At 36.2% G+C, this 26,831-nt stretch overlaps 1 protein-coding gene across 1 annotated transcript; it reads left to right on the top strand.

Moving 5' to 3' along the window:
• LIPJ (lipase family member J) lies at window positions 1-24,705 on the top strand. Its single transcript, XM_043477282.1, has 10 exons — window positions 1-42; window positions 3,044-3,155; window positions 3,903-4,023; window positions 8,256-8,454; window positions 8,948-9,057; window positions 10,581-10,717; window positions 11,086-11,232; window positions 14,068-14,139; window positions 23,300-23,371; window positions 24,472-24,705. The coding sequence occupies exons 2-10, from the start codon at window positions 3,051-3,053 to the stop codon at window positions 24,703-24,705; spliced, it is 1,197 nt and encodes a 398-aa protein (XP_043333217.1). The 5' UTR covers window positions 1-42; window positions 3,044-3,050.
• The last annotated feature ends 2,126 nt before the right edge of the window (window positions 24,706-26,831 follow it).

Genomic DNA, 26,831 nt, shown 5'->3' with positions numbered 1-26,831 from the left:
AGACACATATATTAGGCACCTAAAATCAAGAAGAGCAAAAAGGTATGGCATAATGTTTTTTATTGTTGTGGGTTGTATCTAAAGTCAAACTAATGATTTTAATGGCAGAAACTGAAGAAAATTGATCCTCAAATCAACTTTTAGAAAATTATATTTAGTTACAGATGGGTGCTGTTAATAATGCAGCTCTTTGGTTTAATTTTGTTTAAGTGCTTTTGCTAACTGTGTGATAATCTTTAAAAATCATTATGTAAGATATTTATTACTCTTGCACAAAGCTCAATTTTCTGTCATGCTTCCATCTTTAAAATCATCTTTTAAAAGTTTGCCCCTACACTAAGCAAAGCACCAGTTCATGACATAGTATTTCTCCAACCAGCCAACAGAGATGAAAAATTATGGTTAATGACTAAAGTTGAGGTAATAGTAATTACTAGATTAGATACTATGTTTTACAGGTAAAGTGATATTTTAGTAACAACATCTAGCTCTATGGTATCTGTATAAATTTAATAAATAGTGGTCCACTGTATTCAAATGATCATTTTAAAACATCAGCATTTAAAAAAATCATTGATATATTTTAAAACTCCTTCATACTAAGCCTTTAAAAATTGGTATGTCTTTTACTCCTAAAAAATTTCAATTTGAGAGCTAAATTTTTTATCAGACACTTAATGTGTTTAGATTCCATAAAATTTATACTTAAAAGAGTAGTTTCAAGTACCCAAATTGCTCTGAATATATTTTAAAATCTCAGTAACTGAATTGATTATCGATAAGTAATTTTTCTTATATATTTTCATCTACTTTGACAAAATTATTTCCAATATTTTTAGATGGATTGATTTAACTTTTAAGCAGAATACCAGTATAAAAATTGCATAGGTCCAAAGTATATTTGAAAACTCATGTTAACTTAGTAACATCAATATCAAATTCAATTTGAGATGAAAAGCAACTCAGAATTTATCAGTGTCAACAAAATAGTCTTTGAATTTTTTGTTGTTGTTGCCATTTTACATAATACTGTTTACATAACACTTTGTATAACACTGTTGTGACCACAAGTGTTATAACTTTTTTTCTTATGCACTTAAATTAGCAGGTTTCTCTCTCTTTGGTAAGAAATTTGGTAATACTGTTCTAAAATTTGCTTTCTGTCTTCAGTGAAAAGCACAGATACTATACCAAATATAATGCAAACCTCTGGACCAAAGGTGAGATGTTCAGTCTCCATAAATCAAAGCTTTAAATTAAAAGAAACTTTAAGTAGTAAATACAGTTTCAATTACATATCCACCTAATTTGTACCAAGTTATTAAATATTGCACTGGAGATTAACTTAACATATATATGCTGCGGCTAAGTCACTTCAGTCGTGTCCGACGCTGTGCGACCCCATAGACGTCAGCCCACCAGGCTCCCCCATCCCTGGGATTCGCCAGTGTTCTACTGGAGTGGGTTGCCTTTTCCTTCTCCAATGCATAACATATATATAAGATATAGCAATTGTTTGCAAGCAAATTATTTTCCTGAATTTCTAGTGTTTTATTTGTTCTCTTAAGGTGGTCTAATATGTATTAAATGTTAGTTATATGACTAGTATTATATTACAGTTCAGTTGCTCAGTCTTGTCCAACTCTTTGTGGCCCCATGGACTGCAGCACGCCAGGCTTTCCTGTCCATAACCAACTCCCAGAGCTTGCTTAAACTCATGTCCATCCCATCAGTGATGCCATCCAACCATCTCATCCTCTGTCTTCCCCTTCTCCTCCTTCCTTCAATCTTTGCCAGCATCAGGGTCTTTTCCAGTGAATCAGTTCTTCACATCAGGTAGCCAAAGTACTGGAGCTTCAGTTTTAGCATCAGTCCTTCCAATCAATAATTAGGACTGATTTCCTTTAGGATTGACTGGTTTGATCTCCTTGCAATCCAAGGGACTCTTGAGAGTCTTCTCCAACAGTACAGTTCAAAAGCTTTCTTTATGGTCCAACTCTCACATCCATACTTGACTACTGGAAAAAACCATAGCTTTAACTAAATGAACCTTTGTTGACAAAGTAAAATAGCATGCTTTTTAACATGCTATCTAGGCTGGTAGTAGCTTTTCTTCCAAGGAGAAACCGTCTTTTAATTTCATGGCTGCAGTCACCATCTGCAAATCTCCAAATAATTTTGGAGCCCAAGAAAATTAAAAAAAAAAAAAAAAGCATCATGTCACATTTATCAAATTTAAGTTTTATAACAAACCTGAGAAGTAGGCATTATTTACACTTTTTAAGTAGGAAAACATGCTCAGAGAGGGTGAGTAACTTGCTTTAAGTCACACAGTTTACAAGTTGTGTAGTTGGGAGTTTTATAAATATATAATTTCACATATCCTTTCAGGTACAGTGTCTGGCTCATTTTACAAGGCTCATGAAATTGGTAAATCAAGGTCTGGGGAGAAAATCTGGATGGTGACCTCTGTGATTCCCTGGTTTCTCAGTTTTCATGAAATGATTTATGTGTCTGGCTTTCCAGAATTTGGTTACTCAAACTCAAAGTCATATTTCTGTAAACAAAATAAAATCCAAACCCTGAGAGGCTGAATGTAAGCTATACAAGCTTTCTAATCTTCACATGAGTCCCCTTTCCCTCTCCCAAACCCAAAAACCTTTAAACATACTTTAAATAAATAATAGTCTGGTAAGAGTATTATTATATCAGTAATATCAATTATATTAGTTAACCTGCAGTATATAGTAAAACTCTTAAAACTGAACTAAGCAGTACTATTAAGAAGACTTTAAAGAGGGAATTTGTGCTACTGAATAGAGTAGTTGGAAAAGCATGGATTTTGGAGTTAAGCAGGCCTGAATCTCAACCGTGATTGCCAGTTATACATTGTATATCCTTAGACAGGTTTATTTAATTTTTCAGAGCCTCTGTTTTGTCATCTGAAAATGGTAATATTCCCTACCTCACAGAATTATTTAAGCAGTCAAATAGTATTAATTGCTGCAATTTTAATATTATTAAAATCTCTTTTTACATGTAGATTCCAAATGTGGTACCTTTTCAAGGTGATGTCTTTCATCCTAATTCTTGGAACTACTCATGGTGCCTTTAGAAAACAAAGATCTGTGAACCCTGAAGCAAGTATGAATATTGTAAGTTGCTAGGACATAAATGCTAAGCTGATAAAATCACAGGGAATGTTACTCTTCAGTTTTGAGGGGTCTTATTTGAATAGATCTACAGTCAGTTTATATCTCTGCATTCATGTATTTTGAATACGGGTCAACTAATATTCCTCATCTGCTTTCCTATAGCTTACAGTTTCCCTTTCTGCTTTATTCTGTGTCTGAAATGAAAATATGCTTAAACATATCATTTCTCTATTCTATATATGCATTTACATAACAAATTCCACATATGTATATATTCTTAGCTATATATATAGGCAAACAAACACTTGTGGGTAAACATATTTTAAAATTGTATATTGGTATGTAGGTAAAACTATAATTAGTAGTCAGAAAAAAAATAATAGGTTAGTTCTTGAGATATCTCCTTGAATGCAGGGGTTTTAATTTTTTGTTGTTGTTGTTTTATTTATCTATGAACCCCTGGTATATAAGACTGATGCTTAGTAGATGTTCTATAAATATTTATTACTGAATTAATCAGTGAATTAGTGAAAATAAAAAATGCATAAGCTTAAGATTGAGAATACAAAGATTCATTATTACATTAATGTGTGTTTGTGTGTGTTAGTCAGTCATGTCCTACTCTTTGTGATCCCAAGGATTATAGCCCTCCAGGCTCCTCTGTCCATGGGATTAGGTTAGATTTAATTAGGTTACGTTAATTCACTAACAGTCTTATTCTAAAAGGTTTGCTTTTTCCTTATCTAGAGTCAAATTATTTCCTACTGGGGCTACCCAGATGAAGAGTATGATATTACAACTGAAGATGGTTATATCCTTAGCCTTTATAGAATTCCCTATGGGAAGACAAACAGTGAAAACAATTCAGGTAAAGCTCAGTTCAAGATAAACTGGTGATTATCTGAAGCTCTTAACTTCATTTCTTCTCAGTGTGTTTAGGACAAGAAAAGGGTTTAAAGATTAAGTGAACAGTTAACTTCTCCTGCATATCTCTATATGCCCCAGGAAGAGAATCTGACCCTCCTTTAGCTTCCTGTTCAGAGTGGTTTTAAAGTAAGGTGGAACACACATTGCTCCTCCCAAGTTTTCTTTGTGGATCACCATACTCATCCATGTTGATTACCTAGAATTTTCTTTGATTAATGAGGGGTTAGAAATGCTCTGAAACACAGTAGCTTTATTCTGTAGCTTTGAAGTATGGTTGGCAAAAATTTCTTTCTTTGTGCCTGTGAATCTCTCCTCTAGTAATAGCAAAGAGATAAGTTTGATAAGTTTGGTAGCAGTCTCATGGCTCTTTACTCCAAGTACTACGCACACTACTGTCAGCAGAATGAGACGCTGAAAAACGCACTAGAATTTGTCACTAGGGTCATATTAATAATTCTAGATGTATCACTTCTAGCACAATATGTAACCAACTACTTTTCTTATTTGTCTAACTGTTGCAAAAAAAAAAAAAAACACAGAATTTGTCTTTTCTCCTTAGATTTTGTCCTTGAAAAAATTGTTTCTCATATTTTAGGACACCCTGTCAAGTTCTCATTTTGAACATTATGGTACATTTCAGAGAAAATTCATTAATTTTGAGCAGGCTCTACCAATATAATTTTTGATCCTTATAGAGGTCACATCTACTAGGCAGAGAATTTTGACATAATTATTGTAATCATTCCTCAGGGTTTGACTCAATTTTTCTAATAAAAGACTTAAAGATAATTTTAAAATATAGTAAGTACCTTAGAGTTCTCTAGAAGCAGCCCTGAGACAAGAATATAGGTGCATGTAATTTATTGATTGGAATACTTTCATGAGAAGATAATGTGGACAAGAGGGGAAGGCAGGGGAAGGTGCTAAAGAAGGATGAGACTCAGCTAATACAATGTTGTCTCAGAGGAGTTTATGGATCCCTGAATTGCACTGCAGACTGGGTCCCATCTTGAAGTTAGGGAGCTAGCTTTTTTGCATTCTTATATCAGTTAGTCACTGCCTGAAGGGCATCTATAGAAAGAAATAAAGTCTGGCTGAGGAAATTCCCCTTAGCCTGGGGACAGTTCCACAGAGAAAGGGGCAATAGTGAACCCTTCAAAAGCACCAGTCAACAATAGCTGGAAGAATGATTCAGCTGCTTAGCAGGGAAATCTTGCACTGCTCGGATCCACTTGTTTTTCACAATAAATTTATTTCATCTGGTATTACATTTTTTTCCATTTATTTTTATTAGTTGGAGGCTAATTACTTTACAGTATTGTAGTGTATTTCATCTGCTATTACATTTGATCCTAATGCCATATCTGGTATTTATACATTCCTCCCTCCACTACCCACTGTAAATTCCTCTTCCTCTTGGCTGTCTTTCCTTATTTGATAAACCAGGCCTTTATCCCTAAGGGCTACTATGTCCCTAATATGTCATAGTTGCCATACTTGCACATTTACAGTTGAAACAAGGCATGGGAGTAACAAAAGATGCCTATGTGTATCATCTGAATACCAAATATCTTTTTCCCAATAAAGATTTATATATCAGCAGCCCTACCTCTCTATTTTGATCAAGGCCAGTTATTCTGGATCTAGGGTTTGTCTGCACTGTCAGAGAGCATGTACAAACCATTCATCACTTTTCTGTATCATCACAGGAAATGTAATATTTTAGCCATTGAAGTGCTATAATATACAAGGTTCTTTCAGTACTCCAACTACAATGCCTTGCAATCAGTAATGATGATAATGATATGGATTATGTGAAGGGCAATTTGGGGCTTAAAGCAAAGTTACCAGTGAGCAGACATTATGTTATTCAAAGGTGTTGCCTCTCGAAAACCTTGGAAGTATAAATTAGAGCTCTGGGAACACTGATGATTAAAGCAATGGTTCTAGTGATAAAATCTGTATTAAATATATCTGTGAAAATGTGAGTATAAAATTATTTTATGAAGTGAGAAAGGTGGGGTAATCATATAAAATATATCTTATGTAACATGCTATTTAAAGAAGAGGTGGCAAGAATATACAGAAGAACTGTATAAAGATCTTCTTGACCCAGATAATCACCATGGTGTGATCACTCACCTGGAGCCAGACATCCTGGAATGCAAAGTCAAGTGGACCTTAGGAAGCATCTCTATGAACAAAGCTAGTGGAGGTGATGGAATTCCAGTTGAGCTATTTCAAATCCTAAAAGATAATGCTGTGGAAGTGCTGCACTTAATATGCCAGCAAATTTGGAAAACTCAGCAGTGGCCACAGGACTGGAAATGGTCAATTTTCACTCCAATCCTAAAGAAAGGCAATGCCAAAGAATGCTCAAACTACTGCACAATTGCACTCTTCTCACACACTAGCAAAGTAATGCTCAAAATTCTCCAAGCCAAGCTTCAGCAATACATCAACTGTGAACTTCCAGATGTTCAAACTGGTCTTAGAAAAGGCAGAGGAGCCAGAGATCAAATTGCCAACATCTGCTGGATTACTGAAAATGCAAGAGAGTTCCAGAAAAACATCTACTTCTGCTTTATCAGCTATGCCAAAAACTTTAACTGTGTGGATAACAATAAACTGTGGAAAATTCTTCAAGAGATGGGAATACCAGACCACCTGACCTGCCTCTTGAAAAATCTGTATGCAGGTCTGGAAGCAATAGTTAGAACTAGACATGGAACAATAAACTGGTTCCAAATAGGAAAGGAGTACATCAAGGCTGTATATTGTCACTCTGCTTATTTAACTTACATGCAGAGTACATCATGAGAAACCCTGGACTGGTTGAAGCACAAGCTGGAATCAAGATTGACAGGAGAAATATCAGTAACCTCAAATATGCAGATGATACTACCCTTATGTCAGAAAGTGAAGAACTAAAGAGCCTCTTGATGAAAGTAAAAGAGGAGAGTGAAAAAGTTGGCTTAAAGCTCAACATTCAGAAAATTAAGATCATGGCATCTGGTCCCATCACTTCACGGCAAATAGATGGGGAAACAGTGGAAACAGTGGCTGACTTTATTTTTCTGGGCTCCAAAATCACTGCAGATGGTGATTGCAGACATGAAATTAAAAGACGCTTACTGCTTGGAAGGAAAGTTATGACCAACCTAGACAGCATATTAAAAAGCAGAGAAATTACTTTGCCAACAAATGTCTGTCTAGTCAAAGCTATGGTTTTTCCAGTAGTCACGCATGGATGTGAGAGTTGGATGACGAAGAAAGCTGAGCACCAAAAAATTGATGCTTTTGAACTATGGTGTTGGAGAAGAGACTCTTGAGAGTCCCTTGGACTGCAAGGAGATTCAACTAGTCCCTCCTAAAGATCAGTCCTGTGTTCATTGGAAGGACTGATGTTGAAGCTGAAACTCCAGTACTTTGGCCACCTGATGCGAATAGCTGATTCATTTGAAAAGACCCTGATGCTGGGAAAGATTGAGGGCAAGAGGAGAAGGGGATGACAGAGGATGAGATGTTTGGATGGCATCACCGACTCAATGGACATGAGTTTGAGTAGGCTCCAGGAGTTGGTGATGCACAGGGAGGCCTGGTGTGCTGCAGTCCATGGGGTCGCAAAGAGTCAGACATGACTGAGCGACTGAACTGAACTGAACATGTTATTTAAATGAGTCCAAGTTACTAAGAGATATTTGAATATTCTATATCCTTAAAAATTTGTATGTTTAAGTATGTGTGGGCTAAGTAGCTTCAGTCATGTCTGACTCTTTGCAACCCTATGGACTGTAGCCTGGCTCTTCTGTCCATGGGGATTCTCCAGGCAAGAATACTGGAGTGGGTTGCCATGCCCTCCTCAAGGAGACCTCCTGGACCCAGGGATCAAACCTGCATCTCTTATTTCTCCTGCATTCTCAGGCCAGTTCTTTACCACTAGTGGCACTTGGGAAGCCCGTGTTTAAGTATGTGACATGACCTAATTGCCCACTTGGTCATATGAAAGAAATTCATTAGTGAACAACTCTGACATAAAATGGGATTAAAAGGTGAAAAACCTACCCAATTTAGCAATTTTAAAAATCTTTATCCTATAAGATTAAATTTGAGGTGAGATACTCATGTAGACACTACAATATTTTAAAAGAAATTTTCTATATTTTTTTCCAGTTCAGAGACTTGTTGTATACTTGCAACATGGTTTGCTCACATCTGCCAGCAGCTGGATTTCCAATCTTCCTAATGACAGCCTAGGCTTCCTTCTGGCAGATGCTGGTTATGATGTGTGGATGGGGAACAGCAGAGGGACTACCTGGTCTAGAAAACACTTGTACCTAAAAACAAATTCCAAAGAATTCTGGGCTTTCAGGTACAGAAAAAACTGAGTAATATTTTATTGTATAAGTGTATTGGACTGTTTCCTTCTTTTTGAATGAAATGAAATGAAACATAAGTCTTTTTTTCTCAACTCAGGGCTCTCAATATATTAAAATTTATATAAATTTTACCTGGAAAGTTAAAGAGTACTTGTTTGATTTTGAGCTTATATCTCACTTTTAAGCAGTAAGCTTTACTGACTACCCTACTGTATTTTTTCACTCTGTCACCTGTATATGTAGTCTACTTCACTGTTCTTAGAACATACAATCACCTTCTTTATAAAACTCTTGTGGCTATTTTATTTCCTTAACTTTGTGTTCTCACAGAAGTCTCTAGTCAATAGATAATTATACTATCTAACTTATTGATAGTACCCAAGGAGAGTTGAAAAATGCTTTAAATATATTTACCTAATCATTATCTTCAAATGTTAACATAACATTAGTAGAATATACATTTTTATTTTCTTTTTTCTTTTGTAGCTTTGATGAGATGGCTAAATATGACCTTCCAGCCTCCATTGATTTCATTGTGAAGCAAACCCAACAAGAGCAAATATTTTATGTAGGGCATTCCCAAGGCACTACCATTGGTATGGCAAGAAAGATCATTGCTGCTATTACTTTATTACACTTTCAAAGTTTGTAGATATATTCTTAAGGATATAGGTCAGCTTCTAGACCTGTAAGTGAACCAAAGCAGAACTGTGAGACATATATCACAGAGCAGTGCCCTGGAAGGTTATATCCTGTTTTAATTCTATATAATATTCTCTAGTCACAAAGAATTGACTGTAAAAACAAGGTTTTGTTTGTTTGCAATGTATAAAAGCTGGATATCCATCTAAATATCACAGTTAAGTCATAGCTGTCATTTATTCCACAAATAGAAATTGTATAATTATTTTTCTTTTAAAAATCAAGCATAGGGATTTATGAGTAAGAAGTTTTAAAAGGGTGCTTGGGTTTTTACATTTAGGACATATTAAACTTAAGAAATGAACAGAGATGAAGAAATCCTTCCTATATTTAAAGATGACTAGAAAAGAACTTTCATCCCTTTATAATACTTAACTCTTCTACCTAATGTGTATCAATTTTACTTTCAGAAAAATATTGCCTAAGACTTAATGTAATTCTCTTTCTTGGTACCATAAAACTTAATCTTTCTACTTTGGAAGCAGAAAAGTCTACTTTATAATAGAACCCAGTATTAAATGAGTTTTTTCTAGACTGTAGAGTATCATCTAGACTGTATTAGTCATCATCATTATCATCTAGACTATAAGAGTATTATCTAGACTGAAGAGTATAAGTATTTCTTATAGGAATCATCCACTTTCTACCAGAAAAATTACGTCGAATAACAATCTCTTTCCATTTCTCATAGACCTTTTCTCTGATATTTATTAACCATGTGTGAATTTTAGTCCAAATTTTCATCAACTGTTCAGTATGGAACCAAGAATCCTAGGAAATAACCAAATAAAAAAAATGAGTGATGTGCCAGAGCTTATCAACTTGCAGTTTGATATGACATATAACTCTTTGCTTCTTTGACTTCTCAGAACCCAGGGAAAAAAGAACCAATAAAAATAGAGGGGGTATGCAGTTAGATAGCTTGATAAGTTATCAAAAAAGGAAAAAATTCTATTTGTCATATAAATTACTCTGAATTATCAATAAAATATAGTGTTTAGTAGCCTCTGTTCAAGAAGGCTAAGACATTTTTAATTAAAAGTAAATATTAAAACAATTTTATATTTATTGAATTTCTCACCTAAAGTAGATTTATCTATCTGAAAAATTCACTTTCATCATTTTCACCATTGCCAGTTATACTAATGTATAATAGTAAATATTTCTGATTTTCAACTATGGTGTTATAAAAGTGATTTATTGCTGAATTAAACTCATTTATGATCTACACATTTGTTTTAGATCCTAATAATCAGCATTATGTTGTGATCAATATGCATGTCTCAGTATGTGTAGTCAATAAATGTTTGATAGATAAGAAATGAATTAGTAAATTAATTATTGAACTTACCATTGTCATTTCTTACATGATAGTAATTGACTAAGAATAGTTCATTTATATCTTATTTTCTTTCAGCCTTCATAACATTTTCCACAATACCAAAGATAGCTGAAAGAATCAAAGTATTTTTTGCCTTAGCCCCAGTTTTTTCCATTAAATACTCAAAAAGCCCTTTAATTAAAATGGCATACAACTGGAAGTCACTGATCAAGGTATGTTATTTCTTCCCTTTTTGTAGTTGACAACCCAAAATGATAATGATTCTCTGCTTTCAAAATAAAAGGTCTTGGCTATGTTTGCACAGCCACATGTATGATTTGAATTTTTTGCCTTCCTTTACACTGGATTCTTGCTTTTGTTTCTACACAGGTATAAGACTTTACTTTGATACTTTTGGATGACTCATTGTGTAAGAATTTCACTAATCAAATCATCTCTTTATATTGCTCTCAAATTTCATCCTTAATTTAAATGTTTTAAACTAATGTATTTGGTTGTAAATGTAGTGAACTCACCAAATCAACTTTTGATTAAATTGTTTTAGTCTTCCAAACATGAATAGAGTAAATTTATTTTGCAGTTTTTTTCTGGCAGCAAAGAGTTCTTACCTAATACCTCCTTTAAAAGATTTGTTGGTTCAAAGCTGTGTCCACTGAAGATTATTGATAAGATTTGCCGTGATATCTTGTTTATGATAACTGGATATGACCTAAAGAACTTAAATACGGTGAGAACAAGTTGTATTTAAAATATATTTTGCCAATTTTTAGAAAGCAGCTTTTAATAGTGCTTATTCTATGCTTTGTGTATCATTTTATGTTTTATCCATTTATTCTTGTAGTTAGATTCTTAGCCTTTCTAATTTTGTGGCTGTACCAACATTAAGAAACTAATTTGTATTAGCATGCTGGGATTTTTTTACTTCCATATTTGTCTTGATCTCTGTAAAGAACAGAGACTAGCTACAGCTATATCTTTATTAGTCTTTGCAGTTACATGTTAGTTGTCTGGGATTTCACATATTTAGGTTGTCTTCCGTTCACTGTCTTACATAACTCCTCCTCTTATATCCTGATTCCTAATACTTTTCCACTTCCTTGATTTTTCCATAATTAGGGTGCCTGGCAATTAACTTATATGCTTTTGGCATTCATCAAAATTCCTGGAGTGGGAAACTCTTTTGGTATTCAAGCTACTATTAGAAGGCAATCTGTATTGATTGTATATAAATTCTCTTAAACATGCAAGGTTTTATCAGCACATTAAATTAAAAAACCCAGATTTGGAAAAAGCAGTTGTTTGTGGCATTTGGACTAGTTTATTGATTCTTGCACCTGGGCCTTTTAAGAAAGTTCTTAATGAGAACCAATGTATCTGTTCATAGGAAAATAGGTGTTCTTTTAATTTCTAAGCACATTTTCTTACCACAAGGATATATGTTGATTTTTTTTTAACCTCAAGAAGGTCTTATTGCAAGTCTCAGACAATTACAGATATTTGAAAAAAACACTAATATTCTTCATAATACAAGAAAAGAACTCCATTCTCTCCCTTTTCCCCAAAGATATGAAAAGCACAATTTTCTGTCATGGAAGATTACCTTTTTAAAAAGGCCTCTCATATTCTTCTATCTAGTGTTATATATCTACCATAGAATGTCTAGAAACATCATAAATATAATCTTTATTTCTGCTTACCTTTTTTAGTTATTCTATGTCTTGGGTTGTGTTTTTGGCTATTGACATCTTTATTATAATTATGGTGTCTTTGAGAACTCTTTTGTAGGTGGACTATTAGGAAAGCTTATATTCTAACTTCTTAGCCTTTAAATTTGTGAGTCTCCTTTCTGGGACAAAAGTTGACAGTGTCATCAATTGCAATTAATTGTGTACTAAGTTGTCTAGGATTGGGAAAGTTTGAAGTGAAAAAATTCACACACAGTGTATATGGGAACAGTAAGAGTGATAGTTCAGTTTGATTCACTCCTTTTTTTTTTTTTTTTGATTCAGTCCTCTTGATCCTGTCAAGACTGATAGGAAAATTAGGATCTGACTTGAAATTTCTTTCCTGTAGGCAATATGAAAAACCAGAAGAGAATCTTGCAGTTTGCAGATAGGCAGTGTCTAGAATCAGGCCAATGTCACTCAACAAACTGAAAGGAAGTTATCATGCAAGGAAGATCAGGTAGCAAAAACTCTCATCAATGTAATTTGGATATGTCATCAAATAACCCAGAATTTTGACTTTGTCCAGTTCTTGTAATTCAGCTTATTGATTATATCTTTCATGGATTGTGCCTTTGGTACTATATCTGAAAAGTCATTGCCACACTCAAGATTGTCTAGATTTTTTCCTGTGTTATCATTTAGAAGTTTTGTAGTTTAGCATTTCCCATTTAGACCTATGATCTGTTTTGAGTCAGTTTTTGTGAAGGTCTGTGTCTAGATTCTTTTTTTTCCCCCATGTGATATCCATTTGTTGCAACACCATTTATTGAAAAGATTATCATTTTCCTATTACATTGCCTTTGTTTTTTTGTCAGAGATCAGTTAACTATGTTTCTAAAGGTCTATTTCTGGGCTCTGTATTCTGCCCTATTTATCTATCTCTCTACTCTTTCACCAATACTACACTGTCTTGACTACTATAGCTTTATATTAATAATGTCTTGAGGTTATGTCTTGTAGTCCTCCCTTTAATAATTGTGTTGGCTATTTGGGATCTTTTGTCTCTCTATATAAACTTTGGAAGCAGTTTGTCAGTATCGTAAAAATAATTTATTGAGATTTTAGTAGGAATTACATTGACCTTATATATCTTATTTACTGATTGAGGTTCCCGGGGAGTATGTAGGCAATGCAAAACTAGGTTACAGATTGCCATGAGCACAGCTGTATTCCTGATTAAGCTTTACTTTGAGTTGAACTTTGGGGCCTCAGTTTATTATGGAAAGAATTTCTGTTTAAACCTTCCCACTGTCCTCAAAAAGTCCTGGGCTGATTTTTGCTCTCCTTAACTAGTTATCTTTTTGCCTTTTCATACTGTTCATGGGGTTTTCATGGCAAGAATACCAAAGTGGTCTGCAGTTCCCTTCTCTAGGACAGGAAAGCCTGGCATGCCGCAGTCCAGGGGGACAAGACTGAGCAACTAAACTGAACTGATTTCTTAAAATGAAACTTTAAATTTTCTAGGATTGGCAGATAAACTTAAGTGACTTTAGTACATTGCTTTTCTTTTGAAATTCACTGTCTTTTCTCTTTCATTTGCCCTGGTAATTTCTTTCTATCTTTTCAGTTCTTTAGTGCTTTCAAAAAGTGTGTGTTACATTACTTTTGATTGTTTTCAGCATGGGTGATGGGCCTCAGAACTTAGAAATTCAATAATATCTTCTACATTAATGCAAAATTTACATTCAATAAGTACATTTATATATTTAATTTAAATATAATTTTGTTTTATTAACATTATTTATTATAAATTTCCTTGAAATTTTTTAGTTTAATAATTATCAAAGACTGTTTTTTCTGGTTGGAAGAGTAAAAATAATGTTTTAAACCCTCAGAGTCGTGTGGATGTGTACATGTCACAAAACCCAGCAGGAACATCTGTTCAAAATATGCTCCACTGGTGTCAGGTACACTAAAATACATTTTTAAGTGCATTTTGGTAAAATTTTGTTTAAACTACTTGCAGTTTATCTCACCATTCTAGGGATCTGGCCATTGCCATAGAATGATGAATTTAGAAGGATATATTGAAATTATTAAAAATACGTATGATTCTTAAAAGTTTATAATATATGTTAATAATATAATCTATTAGATCCTCAGTTTAGGCAATAAGAGGAGTACAGTTATTTTCTATTTTACAAATGAGAAAATGTTCATTCAGAACAGTAGGCAAGGGATCAACTTGGCTATGCTCATGATTTAATATGCCCATATATTTAAAACTTTTTCTTAAAAAACAAAACAAAACAAACAAACAAACAAAAAACTAAGACAAGAACTCAGGTCTCTCAATACCTACTATTTCTCACTAGATTATACTTTCTCCTTGGTTAAATTGTGAACTCCATGAAGACCATGACCAAGTTTTGTTCAGTTAACTATTGTAAAACTAAGTTTGTGGCATATAGTAGATACTCAAGAATATTTGCTGAATGAATATTGATAAAGAAAAATTCAGTATGAATGCCATCTTAATATTGAGAGCCAAGATAACATAAGAATATATATGCTTGAGATCAAAATACAAGATATTGAATTCTTTCTCTAAATCTTACTGGCAGTAGGACATTAAATAAGATCGATAAATCTTTATGAATTCAGTTTATTTAATTTTAAAAATAGAATTAATAATCATGCTCTGACCTAACAACTATGAGAATTAAATAGGATAATGATTATGAGAGTGTCTTTAAATTTAATGAACACTAGATACATTTAAAGTGTTACTAGTATTGATAAGACACTAATGAAAGAAATCAAAGATGACATGAACAGATGGAGAGATATTCCATGTTCCTGGGTAGGAAGAATCAATATTGTGAACATGACTATACTACCAAGTACAATCTACAGATTCAATGTGATCCCTAGCAAATTACCTACATTCTAATATGAGATATACAGACAGTAAACAACAAGCATAATAAATAAGTAAATTGCTAAAATAGTAGATGATGACAGAAGCTATGAAAAATAGGAGGAGAGGACCAGAGAGAAAAGATTAGGTATGCCAGGATTCAGTTGTCTACCTGAATAGGGAGGTTAGATTGAGCCTCAGTGAGATGGTAACATTTGAAAAGATTTAAAGGAAGTGAGAAGGTTAGCAGTGTGAACATGTGGAGAAAGAATATCCAGATGGTAGACTAACAGGTGGAAAAGCCGTTAGTCAGGAGCATTTCTGATAGGCACAGCTAAAAGGCTAGTCTGGCTAACATGAGTGATTCCAGAAGAGAATAGTAAAAAACAGGGGCAAAAAAGTAAGAGGGAGTCAGAAAAGAACCTTTGTGCCTTGGTAAGGACTTTGACATTCTGTATCAAGTGGGTTAGCCACTGCAGGTTTTTGAGAAGGGAAGTGACTTACTATGATTTACACTGAAATGCAGAAAGGCAAAATGGTTGTCTAAGAAGGCCTTATGAATAGCTGAGAAAAGAAGCTAAAGGCAAAGGAGAAAAGGAAAGATATACCCATCTGAATACATAGTTCCAAAGAAGAGCAAGGAAAGATAAGAAAGCCTTCCTAAGTGATCAGTGCAAAGAAATAGAGGAAACAATAGAATGGGAAAGACTAGAGATCTCTTCAAGAAAATTAGAGATACGAAGGGAATATTTCGTGAAAAGATGGACACAATAAAGGACAGAAATGGTATGGACCTAACAGAAGCAGAAGACATTAAGAAGTGGTGGCAAGAATACACAGAACTATACAAAAGAGATCTTAATGACCCAGATAACCACAAAGATGTGATCACTCAGCTAGAGCCAGACTCCTGGAATGTGAAGTCAAGTGGGCCTAAGGAAGCATCACTACAAACAAAGCTAGTGGAGGCAATGGAATTCCAGCTGAGCTATTTAAAATCCTAAAAGATGATGCTGTAAAAGTGTTGCACTCAATATGCCAGCAAATTTGGAAAACTCAGCAGTGACCACAGGACTAGGAAAGGTCAGTTTTCATTCCATCACAAAGAAAGGCAATGCCAAAGAATGTTCAAACTACCACACAATTGCACTCATCTCAGTTCAGTTCAGTTCTGTTACTCAGTCATCTCCAACTCTGTGACCACATGAACTGAAGCAAGTAAGGCCTCCCTGTCAATCGCCAACTCCCAGAATTTACTCAAACTCATGTCCATTGAGTTGGTGATGTCACCCAACCATCTCATCCTCTGTTGTCTCCTTCTCCGCCAACCTTAAATCTTTCCCAGCATCAGGATCTTTTCAAATGAGTCAGTTCTTCGCATCAGGTGGCCAAACTATTGGAGTTTCAGCTTCAGCATCAGTCATTCCAATGAATATTCAGGACTGATTTTCCTTTAGGATGGACTGGTTGGATCTCCTTGCAGTTCAAGGGACACACAAGAGTCTTCTCCAAAACCACAGTTCAAAAGCATCGATTCTTTGGTGTTCATCTTTCTTTACAGTCCAATTCTCACATCCATACGTGACTACTGGAAAAACCACAGCTTTGACTAGATGGACCTTTGTTGACAAAGTAATGTCTCTGCTTTTTAATATGCCATCTAGGTTGGTCATAGCTTTTCTTCCAAGGAGCAAGTGACTTTTAATTCCAGTCACCATCTGCAATGATTTTGGGATCCCCCCCCCCCAAAAAAAAATAAAGTCTCTCACTGTTTCCTTTGTTTCCCCATCTATTTGCCATGAAGTGATGGGACTGGATGACAAGATCTTAGTTTTCTGAATGTTGGGCTTTAAGCCAACTTCTTCACTCTCCTCTTCAACTTTCATCAAGATGCTCTGTAATTCCTCCTCAGTTTCTGCAATGAGGGTGGTGTCACCTGCACATTGGAGGTTACTGATATTTCTCCCAGAAATCTTGATTCCAGCTTATGCTTCATCCAGCCCAGCATTTCTCATGATGTACTCTGCATATAAGTTAAATAAGCACAGTGACAATATACATCCTTGACATACTCCTTTCCCAATTTGGAACCAGTCTGTTCCATGTCCAGTTCTAACTGTTGCTTCTGGACCTGCATACAGATTTCTCAGGAGGCAGGTTAGGTGATCTGATATTCCCATCTCTTGAAGAATTTTCTACAGTTTGTGGTGATCCACACAGTCAAAGGTTTTGACATAGTCAATAAAGCAGAAGTAGATATTTTTTTGTAACTCTCTTGCTTTTTCAATGATCCAACAAATGTTGGCCATTTGATCTCTGGTTCCTCTGCCTTTTCTAAATCCAGCTTGAACATCCGGAAGTTCATGGTTCAAGTACTGTTGAAGCCTGGCTTGGAGAATTTTGAGCACTACTTTGCTAACGTGTGAGATGAGTGCAATTATGCATAGTTTGAGTGTTCTTTGGCATTTCCTTTCTTTGGGATTGGAATGAAAACTGACCTTTTCCAGGCCTGTGGCCACTGCTGAGTTTTCCTAATTTGCTGGCGTATTGACTGCAACACTTTCACAGCATCATCTTTTAGGATTTGAAATAGCTCAACTGGAATTCCATCACCTCCATTAGCTTTGTTCATAAAGAAAACATAGTGGGCTTACTAGGGCCCACGTGACTTGGTATGCCAAGATGTCTTATTCTAGGTAATGAACACACCATCATGATTATCTGGGTCATGAAGATTTTTTTTGTATAGTTCTTCTGTGTATTCTTGCCACCTCTTCTTAATATCTTCTGCTTCTGTTAGGTCCATACAATTTCTGTTCTTTAGTGTGCCCATCTTTGCATGAAATGTTCCCTTGGTACCTCTAATTTTCTTGAAGAGAAATAGTCTTTCCCATTCTATTGTTTTCCTCTATTTCTTTGCATTGATCACTGAAGACTTTCTTATCTCTCCTTGCAATTTTTTAGAACTCCACATTCAAATGGGTATATCTTCTCTTTTCTCCTTTGATTTTCACTTCTCTTCTTTTCAGAGCTATTTTTAAAGCCTTTGCAGACAACCATTTTGACTTTTTGCATTTCTTTTTCTTGGAGATGATCTTGATCTCTGCCTGTACAATGTCATGAGCCTCCATCCATAGTTCTTCAGGCACTCTGTCTATCAGATCTAATCCCTTGAATCTATTTCTCACTTCCACTGTATAATCATAAGGGATTTGATTTAGGTCATACCTAAATGGTCTAGTGGTTTTTCCTACTTTCTTCAATTTAAGTCTGAATTTGGCAATAAAGAGTTCATGATCTGAGCCACAGTCAGCTCTCAGTCTTGTTTTTTCTGATTGTATAGAGCTTCTCCATCTTTGGCTGCAAAGAATATAATCAATCTGATTTTGGTATTGACCATCTGGTGACATCTTGTGTTTTTGGAAGAGGGTGTTTGCTATGACCAGTGCATTTTCTTGGCACAACTCTATTAGTCTTTGCCCTACATCATTCTGTACTTCAAGGCCAAATTTCCCTGTTATTCCAGGTATTTCTTGACTTCCTTCTTTTGTATTGCAGTCCCCTATAATGACATCTTTTTTGGATGTTAGTTCTAAAAAGTCTCGTAGGTCTTCATAGAACTGTTCAACTTCAGCTTTTTCAGCATTACTGGTCAGGGTATAGACTTGGATTACTGTGATATTGAAGGGTTTGCCTTGGAAATGAACAGAGATAATTCTGTCATTTTTGAGATTGCATCCAAGTACTGCATTTCAGACTCTTAGGTTGACTATGATGGCTACTCCATTTCTTCTAAGGGATTCTTGCCCACAGTAGTAGATACAATGGTCATCTGAGCTAAATTCACCCATTTCGGTCGATTTTAGTTCACTGATTCCTAAAATGTCAATGTTCACTCTTTCCATTTCCTGTTTGACCACTTCCAATTTGCCTTGGTTCATGGACCTAACATTCCAGGTTCCTATTCAGTATTGCTTTTTACAGCATCGGACTTTACTTCCATCACCAGTCACATCCACAACTGGGTGGTGTTGTTGCTCTGGTTTCGTCTCTTTATTCTTTCTGTAGTTATTTCTCCACTGATCTGCAGTAGCATATTGGGCACCTACCAACCTGGGGAGTCCATCTTTCAGTGTTCTATCTTTTTGCCTTTTCATACTGTTTCATGGGGTTCTCAAGGCAAGAATGCTGAAGTGGTTTGCCGTTCTCTTCTCCCATGGACCACATTTTGTCAGAACACTCCACCATGACCTGTCCATCTTGGGTGGCCCTACACAGCATGGCTCATAGCTTCATTGAATTAGACAAGGCTGTGGTCCATATGATCAGATTGGTTCGTTTTCTGTGATTGTGGTTTTCAGTCTCTGCCCTCTGATGGAGAAGGATAAGAGGCTTATGGAAGCTTCCTGATGGGAGAGACTGACTGAGGGGGAAACTGGGTCTTGTTCTGATAGGCAGTCCCATGCTCAGTAAATCTGTAATCCAATTTTCTGTTGTAGGGTGGGGCTGTGTTCCTTCCCTCTTATTTATCTGGGGCCAAACTATGGTGGAGGTGATGAAGATAATGGCGACCTCCTTCAAAAGATCCCATGCAAGCCCTGCTGGACTCAGTGCCCCCAACCCTGCAGCATGCCACCATGGACCCACACCTCCACTAGACTCCTGGACACTCATGAGCAAGTCTGGGTCAGTCTCTTGTGGGGTCACTGCTCCTTTTTCCTGGGTCCTGGTGCACACAAGGTTCTGTTTGTGCCCTCCCGGAGTCTGTTTCCCCAGTCCTGTGTAAGTTCTGGTGGCTCTATGGTGGGGTTAATGGCGACCTCCTCCAAGAGGGCTTATGCCATACCCAGGCCTGCTGCACCCAGAGCCCCTGCCCCTGCGGCAGTCCACTGCTGACCCGTACTTCTGCAGGAGACACTCAAACCCAGTTCTGTCTCAGTCCCTGTAGTGTCTCTGGGTCCTGGTGCACACAAGCTATGTTTGAGCTCTGATTGTGTCTGGTAGGTATAGGCTTTGATTCTAAACACAATTTTTCCCCTCCTACCGTTTTGCTGGGGCTTCTCCTTTGTCCTTGGATGTCGGATATCTTCTCAAAGTCACTCCAGCACTGCACAGCCGCTGCTCCAGTGCCTACTATCCTGCTGGGGCTTCTGTGTCCTTGGACTGCACCCTGCCCTTCTCTACACTCATCTCATGCACTAGCAAAGTAATGCTCAAAATTCTCCATGCCAGGCTTCAAAGTACATGAACTGAGAACTTCAGATGTTCAAGCTGGATTTAGAAAAGGCAGAGAAACCAGAGATCAAATTGCCAACATCCGTTGCATCACAGAAAAAGCTAAAGAGTTCCAAAAAATCCCCACCTACATCTGCTTTATTCGTTATGCCAAAGCCTTTGATGTGTGGATCACAACAAATTGGAAAATTCTTCAAGAGATGAGAATACCAGACCACCTTACCTGCCTCCTGAGAAACCTGTATTCAGGTCAAGAAGCAACAGTTAGAGCCAGACATGTAACAATGGACTGGTTCAAAATTGGGAAAGGAGTATGTCAAGGTTGTATATTGTCACCCTGTTTATTTAACTTATATGCAGAGTGCATCAAATGAAATGCCAGGCTGGATGAAGCACAGGCTGAAATCAAGATTGCCAGGAGAAATATCAATAACCTCAGATATGCAGATGACACCACCCTTATGGCAGAAACCAAGGAGGACCTAACGAACCTCTCAATGAAAATGAAAGAGCAGATGAAAACGCTGGCTTAAAATGCAACATTCAAAAACAAAGATCATGGCATCTGGTCCCATCACTTCATGACAAATAGATGGGGAAACAATGACAGATTTTATTTTCTTGGGCTCCAAATTCACTGCAGATGGTGACTGAAGCCATGAGATTAAAAGACACTTGCTCCTTGGAAGAAAAGCTATGACCAACCTAGACAGCATATTAAAAAGCAGAGATATCACTTTACCAACAAAGGTCAATATAGTCAAAACTATGGTTTTTCGTGTAGTTATGTATGGATGTGAGAGTTTGACCATAAAAAAAGCTGAGTGTGAAAGAGTTGATGCTTTTGAATTGTGGTGTTGGTGAAGCCTTGAGAGTCCCTTGTACCAGAAGAGTATCAAACCAGTCAATCCTAAAGGAAAGCAGTCCTAAATATTCATTGGAGGGACTGATTCTGATGCTGAAGCTCCAGTACTTTGGCCTCCTGATGCAATGAACTGACTCATTTGAAAAGACCCTGATGCTGGGAAAGATTTAAGGCAGAAGGAGAAGGGGACAATAGAGGATGAGATGGTTCTTTGGCATCACCGACTCGATGGATGAGTTTGAACAAGGTCTAGGAATTCATGATGGACAGGGAAACCTGGCATGCTGCAGTCCAAGGGGTTGCAAAGCGTTGGACACGACTGAACAACTGAACTGAACACTTTTAAAAGAATGCTTTTAGCGTCTATGTTAAATAGATTATAGTGAAGCAAGAGTATAAGCAATGAGAAAGTTAGGAGATTATTGCAGCAATGCAAAAAGAATTGATGATAGCTTGCTCTGATATGTTCCCGGTAGAGGTGGTAAAAATTGTTAGATTCTGAATATGCATGTGTACATCATAAAACTGGGGCCTCTAAAATTTAATCATGGATTCTATGAGAAGTAAGAGAAATGAATCTTGGATGATCCAAAGTTTTTGGACTAAGTAATGAAAAGATAAAATTAATTTTTAAGGAGAGGGAGAAGTTTGATGATGGAATGGCTTTCGAGGAAAGATAGGATGTTCTGTTTTGGAGATATTGTTTTAGACATTTAATTCTTGATTTTGAATAAGTTGTGTATAGAAGTCTAGAGGGCTTTCTGGTGGTTCAGTGGTAAAGAATTCACCTGCATTGCAGGAGCCACAGGAGATGCCACAGGCGTTTGATCCCTGTGTTGGGAAGATGCCCTGGAGGAGAGCAGGGCTAACTGCTCCAGCATTCTTACCTGGAGAATCCCATTGACAGAGAAGCCTGGCAGGCTACAGCTCTTAGGGTCACAAAGAGTCAGACTGACTGAAGCAGGAGCCTGATAGGAGTCTAGAATTTAGAAAAGACTTATAAAAGAAGATAAACACTTTGAATATGAATAACATTTAAAGCCAAGAGACTGGATGAGAAGACAAATAGACTGAGTATAAATAGAGAAGAAAAGAGGAGTAAAGATTAAGTGATGAGACATGAAAAGATTAAGAGGTCAGCAGGAGAAGCTAAATTTGCCAAGGAAGCTTAAAAGAAGCACTGAGTGAAAAAATGGGAAAAAAAAAGAAAAAATGAAGATCAAGATATCATGTTATTCTATAAGTTAAGTGAAGAAAAGATCTCAAGGATAAGGGGATAAATAGCTAATCAAATTCTACTCATAGATAAGATGGAAAAAAATGTCTAAGAATTGACCAAAATCTTACAAATGTTAATGTCATAAATAAACTTGGCTGATTTTGGAACTGCAGGGAAAGAAGTATTCTCAGGGAAAATCAGATTAGCAATTAGAGAAGAGTTTTAATATACAGGTTGATGATGGTATAACAGATGATAGAGTTTTAAGAGTTGGGGAGTGTTGGGAGGAGATAAAATATGGGATATATAGAGACATAGACATTTTATCATTCTAGAGAAGATGAGTAATATGAGAAACTTAACCTTCTTGAAATGAAAACATTATCAGGGGGAAAATGGTCGAAATCAGATTAGACCTAATAGGTTCAAAGCTGGTGGTAAGGCTGCAAGTGTTAAGGGGTAAAGAAAGGGGTGGCTTCTGGGACATGCTCTTGACCTTTGTTATTTGAAGCTATAATTTTTAGGGCAGTGTCATCTTAGTCCTAGCACACTTAGTCCTAGACCTCTGTAGACACAGCTGAGAATTTCTGGGGAGGCCTAATATTACCCAAAACACATATACCCCCTTTAATATGGTAAAAAGCCTTCAGGAGATGTGCATTTATATGAAGATGGTAGAATTATTGTCTGCAGATTTCCCTGTCCCCCACCTCCTAGCTCTTCCATTTCTTACCCTGTGCATAGCAAGAGGAACAAAGAAGCCCACCTACACATATACTAATAGACTTAGTAGTACAAAGGGGCTTTTTGTCAATGCATACCTAGCTTGTATCAGCTGCCATTGTAACAAAAAATGAGTATAGTCTTACTTTAAAATTTTTCTTTCAGCTTTTTAATTCTAGTCACTTGAAAGCTTTTGACTGGGGCAGTCCTGATCTGAACTTGGTTCATTTTAATCAGGTACATAATTATGTATAAATTAAAAATTATCTCCCTGATCAATTGAAATAATTTTTACTATTAAAGATTCATCTGTGAAACCCAAGAGTACAGTAGTACAGTGAGAAAGACCAGTAAACGAAGATCATCATGATTTGGATCCATATGTTCATTTCCAACCGAAGTGGCTTTTCCATATTCTCTACGTGTTTTAACAACAAATATCTTAGATAAGTCTAGAGAAGTTGACAAGCAGTAGAATAATTCACCATGCCTCAAGAGGAAAAATACTGTATTTATAATGTACATAGCTCTGAGCTTGGTTAAATAAGAAATAGAAAGCAAGCATACCATTGTTCTTGACCCTAAGACTGTTGTGTTTGGGAAGATAAGATAAACACATATACTAATTAGAAAAAGTAGAAGTTACTGAGAAGCTGATAAAAACTCTCTGAGTATGATGACAAATGTCTTGAAATACTAGAACCCAAGTCTATCTACTTTAAAATTTATGCTTCTCCACCATACTTTTTTGCCTTCACTAAGCTCCAATGCCTGATGTAGTTTGCTTGTGTAAATATTTGAAGTAAAATATACAGATCTAATTCATTAAAATAATATTGAACTTGGCTGCCAATGTTTATCATTTACTAATAAACATACTGACTCATTTGAAAAGACCCTGATGCTGGGAAAGATTAAAGGAGGGAGGAGAAGAGGATGATACAGGATGAGATGTTTGGATGGCACCACATCCAAATGGACACAAGTTTGAGTAAACTCAAGTTGGTGATGGACAGGGACACCTGGCGTGCTGCAGTCCATGGGGTTGCAAAGAGTCATATATGACTTAGCAACTGAACTGAACTAAACTGATATTGACAGTTATATAAGCCAAGACAAATTTGATACTCTGGATCAGAACAAACTCTAGTTTTAATTTTAATTTAATTAATAAGTAAAAATTACAATATTCTTTCATACTCATTGCTTACTTAATAACAATTATTTTAGATTAAGCTTATTTTTAAATTGTACTTTATAACTTAAAGAATTAGTAAATAACACTTTATATGTATTATTCTCTGTGAAAACTCTTACCTTTACTTATTTGCATTTAGACAACTTCTCCATTGTACAATGTGACAAACATGAATGTGCCAACTGCAACTTGGAGTGGTGAAAATGACTTGTTGGCTGATCCTGAAGATGTTAAAATTTTACTTTCTGAAATCACAAATCATATTTATCATAAAACTATTTCTTACTATAATCATGTAGACTTTTTGTTTGGATTAGATGTATATCATCAAGTTTACAGTGAAATCATTGATATTATCCAAGGCAACCCATAAAGAACCATGGTATCCTATGTTGAAGAATTTATATAATTAAATATTAAATTAAATATTAAATATTAAAATCCAATTATTTTGTTCTTACTATGTATACTTTTCCAGTTATTTATGTATACTATGTATACTTTTCCAGTTATTTATATGAAGTCTGGAATTTCTTCTTCTTTTTTTGCATTGCCCCTTGGCTCTCCATTCATAAAGTAGTGGCATCTATTACACTAGGGGTCATGGCAGATTATAACTCAGCCCAAAGCAGTCTGTTGAGTTTCTAAGTAGAATGTAAATAACTAAAAATAGAAACAATAGTCTTAAATATTTTCAATTATAGGAGAAGGTTTTTTGAGAAAGGTGGAGTTTTTTTCTTCAAGAAATATGAGAATATAAGAATTTTTAGAAATATAGAGTTTGGAAGAATACTTGCTGATATGAAAGCTAATTTTTCTGTAACCAAGTAGGACCTTTTGGGGGCTTCCCAGGACAGACCCTGCCCACCACCTCCCTGTCTTCTGGCTGTCTCATGTTTATAGAAAAGCTTTAGTGATCCAAGCCTGCCCTGAGTTACAAAAGGCTGGCTCAAGAATTAATGTTTAAAATAATGTGAATATGTAGCAACAACAACAAAATAGCAGTTGGGCCAGGAGAACTCATAACAATTTAAGCAATAAATCAGCCATATAGTAGATTCTTTAGTTACTTCCTGAAGAACATAGTGTCTGATGCACACAACCTCTGATATGCAGGTAACACCACCCTAATGCAGAAAGTGAAGAGGAACTAAAGAACCTTGATGAAGGTGAAAGAGGAAAGTGGAAAAGTTGGCTTAAAATTCAACATTCAAAAAACTAAGATCATGGTATCTGGTCCCCTCACTTCATGGCAAATAGATGAGGGAAAATGGAAACAGTGACAGTCTATTTTCTTGGGCTCTAAAATCACTGTGGACAGTGTCTGCAGCCATGAAATTAAGAGATGCTTGCTCCTTAAAAGAAAAGCTATGACAAACCTAGACAGCATATGGAAAAGTAGATATATCACTTTGCTGACAAGTAGCTGTAGAGTCAAAACTATGGTTTTTTCAGTAGTCACATACAGGTGTGAGAGTTTGTCCATAAAGAAGGCTGAGTACCAAAGAAATGACATTTTCAAACTGTAGTGCTGTCTCTTGGTGAGAGTCTAGTGTGAGAGTCTCTTGGAGAGCAAGGATATCAAAACAGTCAATCCTAAAGGAAATCAACCCTGAATATTCAATGAAAGGACTGATGTTGAAGCTGAAGCTCCAATACTTTGGCCACCTCCAATGGGAAGAGCCAATTCATTGGAAAAGACCCTGATGCTGGGAAAGACTGAGGGCAGGAGGAGAAGGGCAGGGACAGAGGGTTAGATGGTTGGATGGCACCATCCAGTGACTCAATGGACACAAATTTGAGCAAACTCTAGGAGATAGTGAAGGACAAGGAAGCTTGGTGAACAGCAGTCCATGAGACCACAAAAACAGACATAACTTAGCAACTGAACAACAACAAAATATTTTACAGACACTAAAGTGAAGTGAAGTTGCTCAGTCATGTCCAACTCTTTGCGACCCCATGGACTGTAGCCTACAAGGCTCCACTGTCCATGGAATTTTCCACGCAAGTGTACTGGAGTGGGTTGCCATTTCCTTCTCCAGGGGATCTTCCCGACCCAGGGATTGAACCCAGGTCTCCCGCATTGCAGGCAGATGCTTTACCAACTGAGCCACCAGGGAAGCCCAAGACACTGAAGTCCCTACCAAATGAAAGATGCTGACTGCATGATGACCAAGAGCATGTAGCCCCCAGGTCAGCTGGATTGATGATGTTATCCCAAAGGACACCCGCCTATTACCACATCATCAACCAATCAGAGAATTATGCACAAGACGATAATTTACTCTGTACTCTCTCCCTCACTTTGCCTCTAAAATTTGCTTTCCCTGAAATTCACTAGGGAGTTCGGGTCTTTCAGGCATTGCATGTACTATAGTTTGCTCATTTTTATTACTGAGTAGAATCCCATTGTGTGGATATATGCTACATTCTATTTACCACACTTTATTGATTACAGTAATTTTACAGGAACTTGATAAAGTCTTGAAGTCAGGG

Source organism: Cervus canadensis, chromosome 8 (genome assembly GCF_019320065.1).
Source record: "Cervus canadensis isolate Bull #8, Minnesota chromosome 8, ASM1932006v1, whole genome shotgun sequence".
Taxonomy (NCBI): Eukaryota; Metazoa; Chordata; class Mammalia; order Artiodactyla; family Cervidae; genus Cervus; species Cervus canadensis.
Note: the sequence above shows the minus strand (reverse complement) of the source record. Positions and strands in the feature narration are given on the sequence as shown.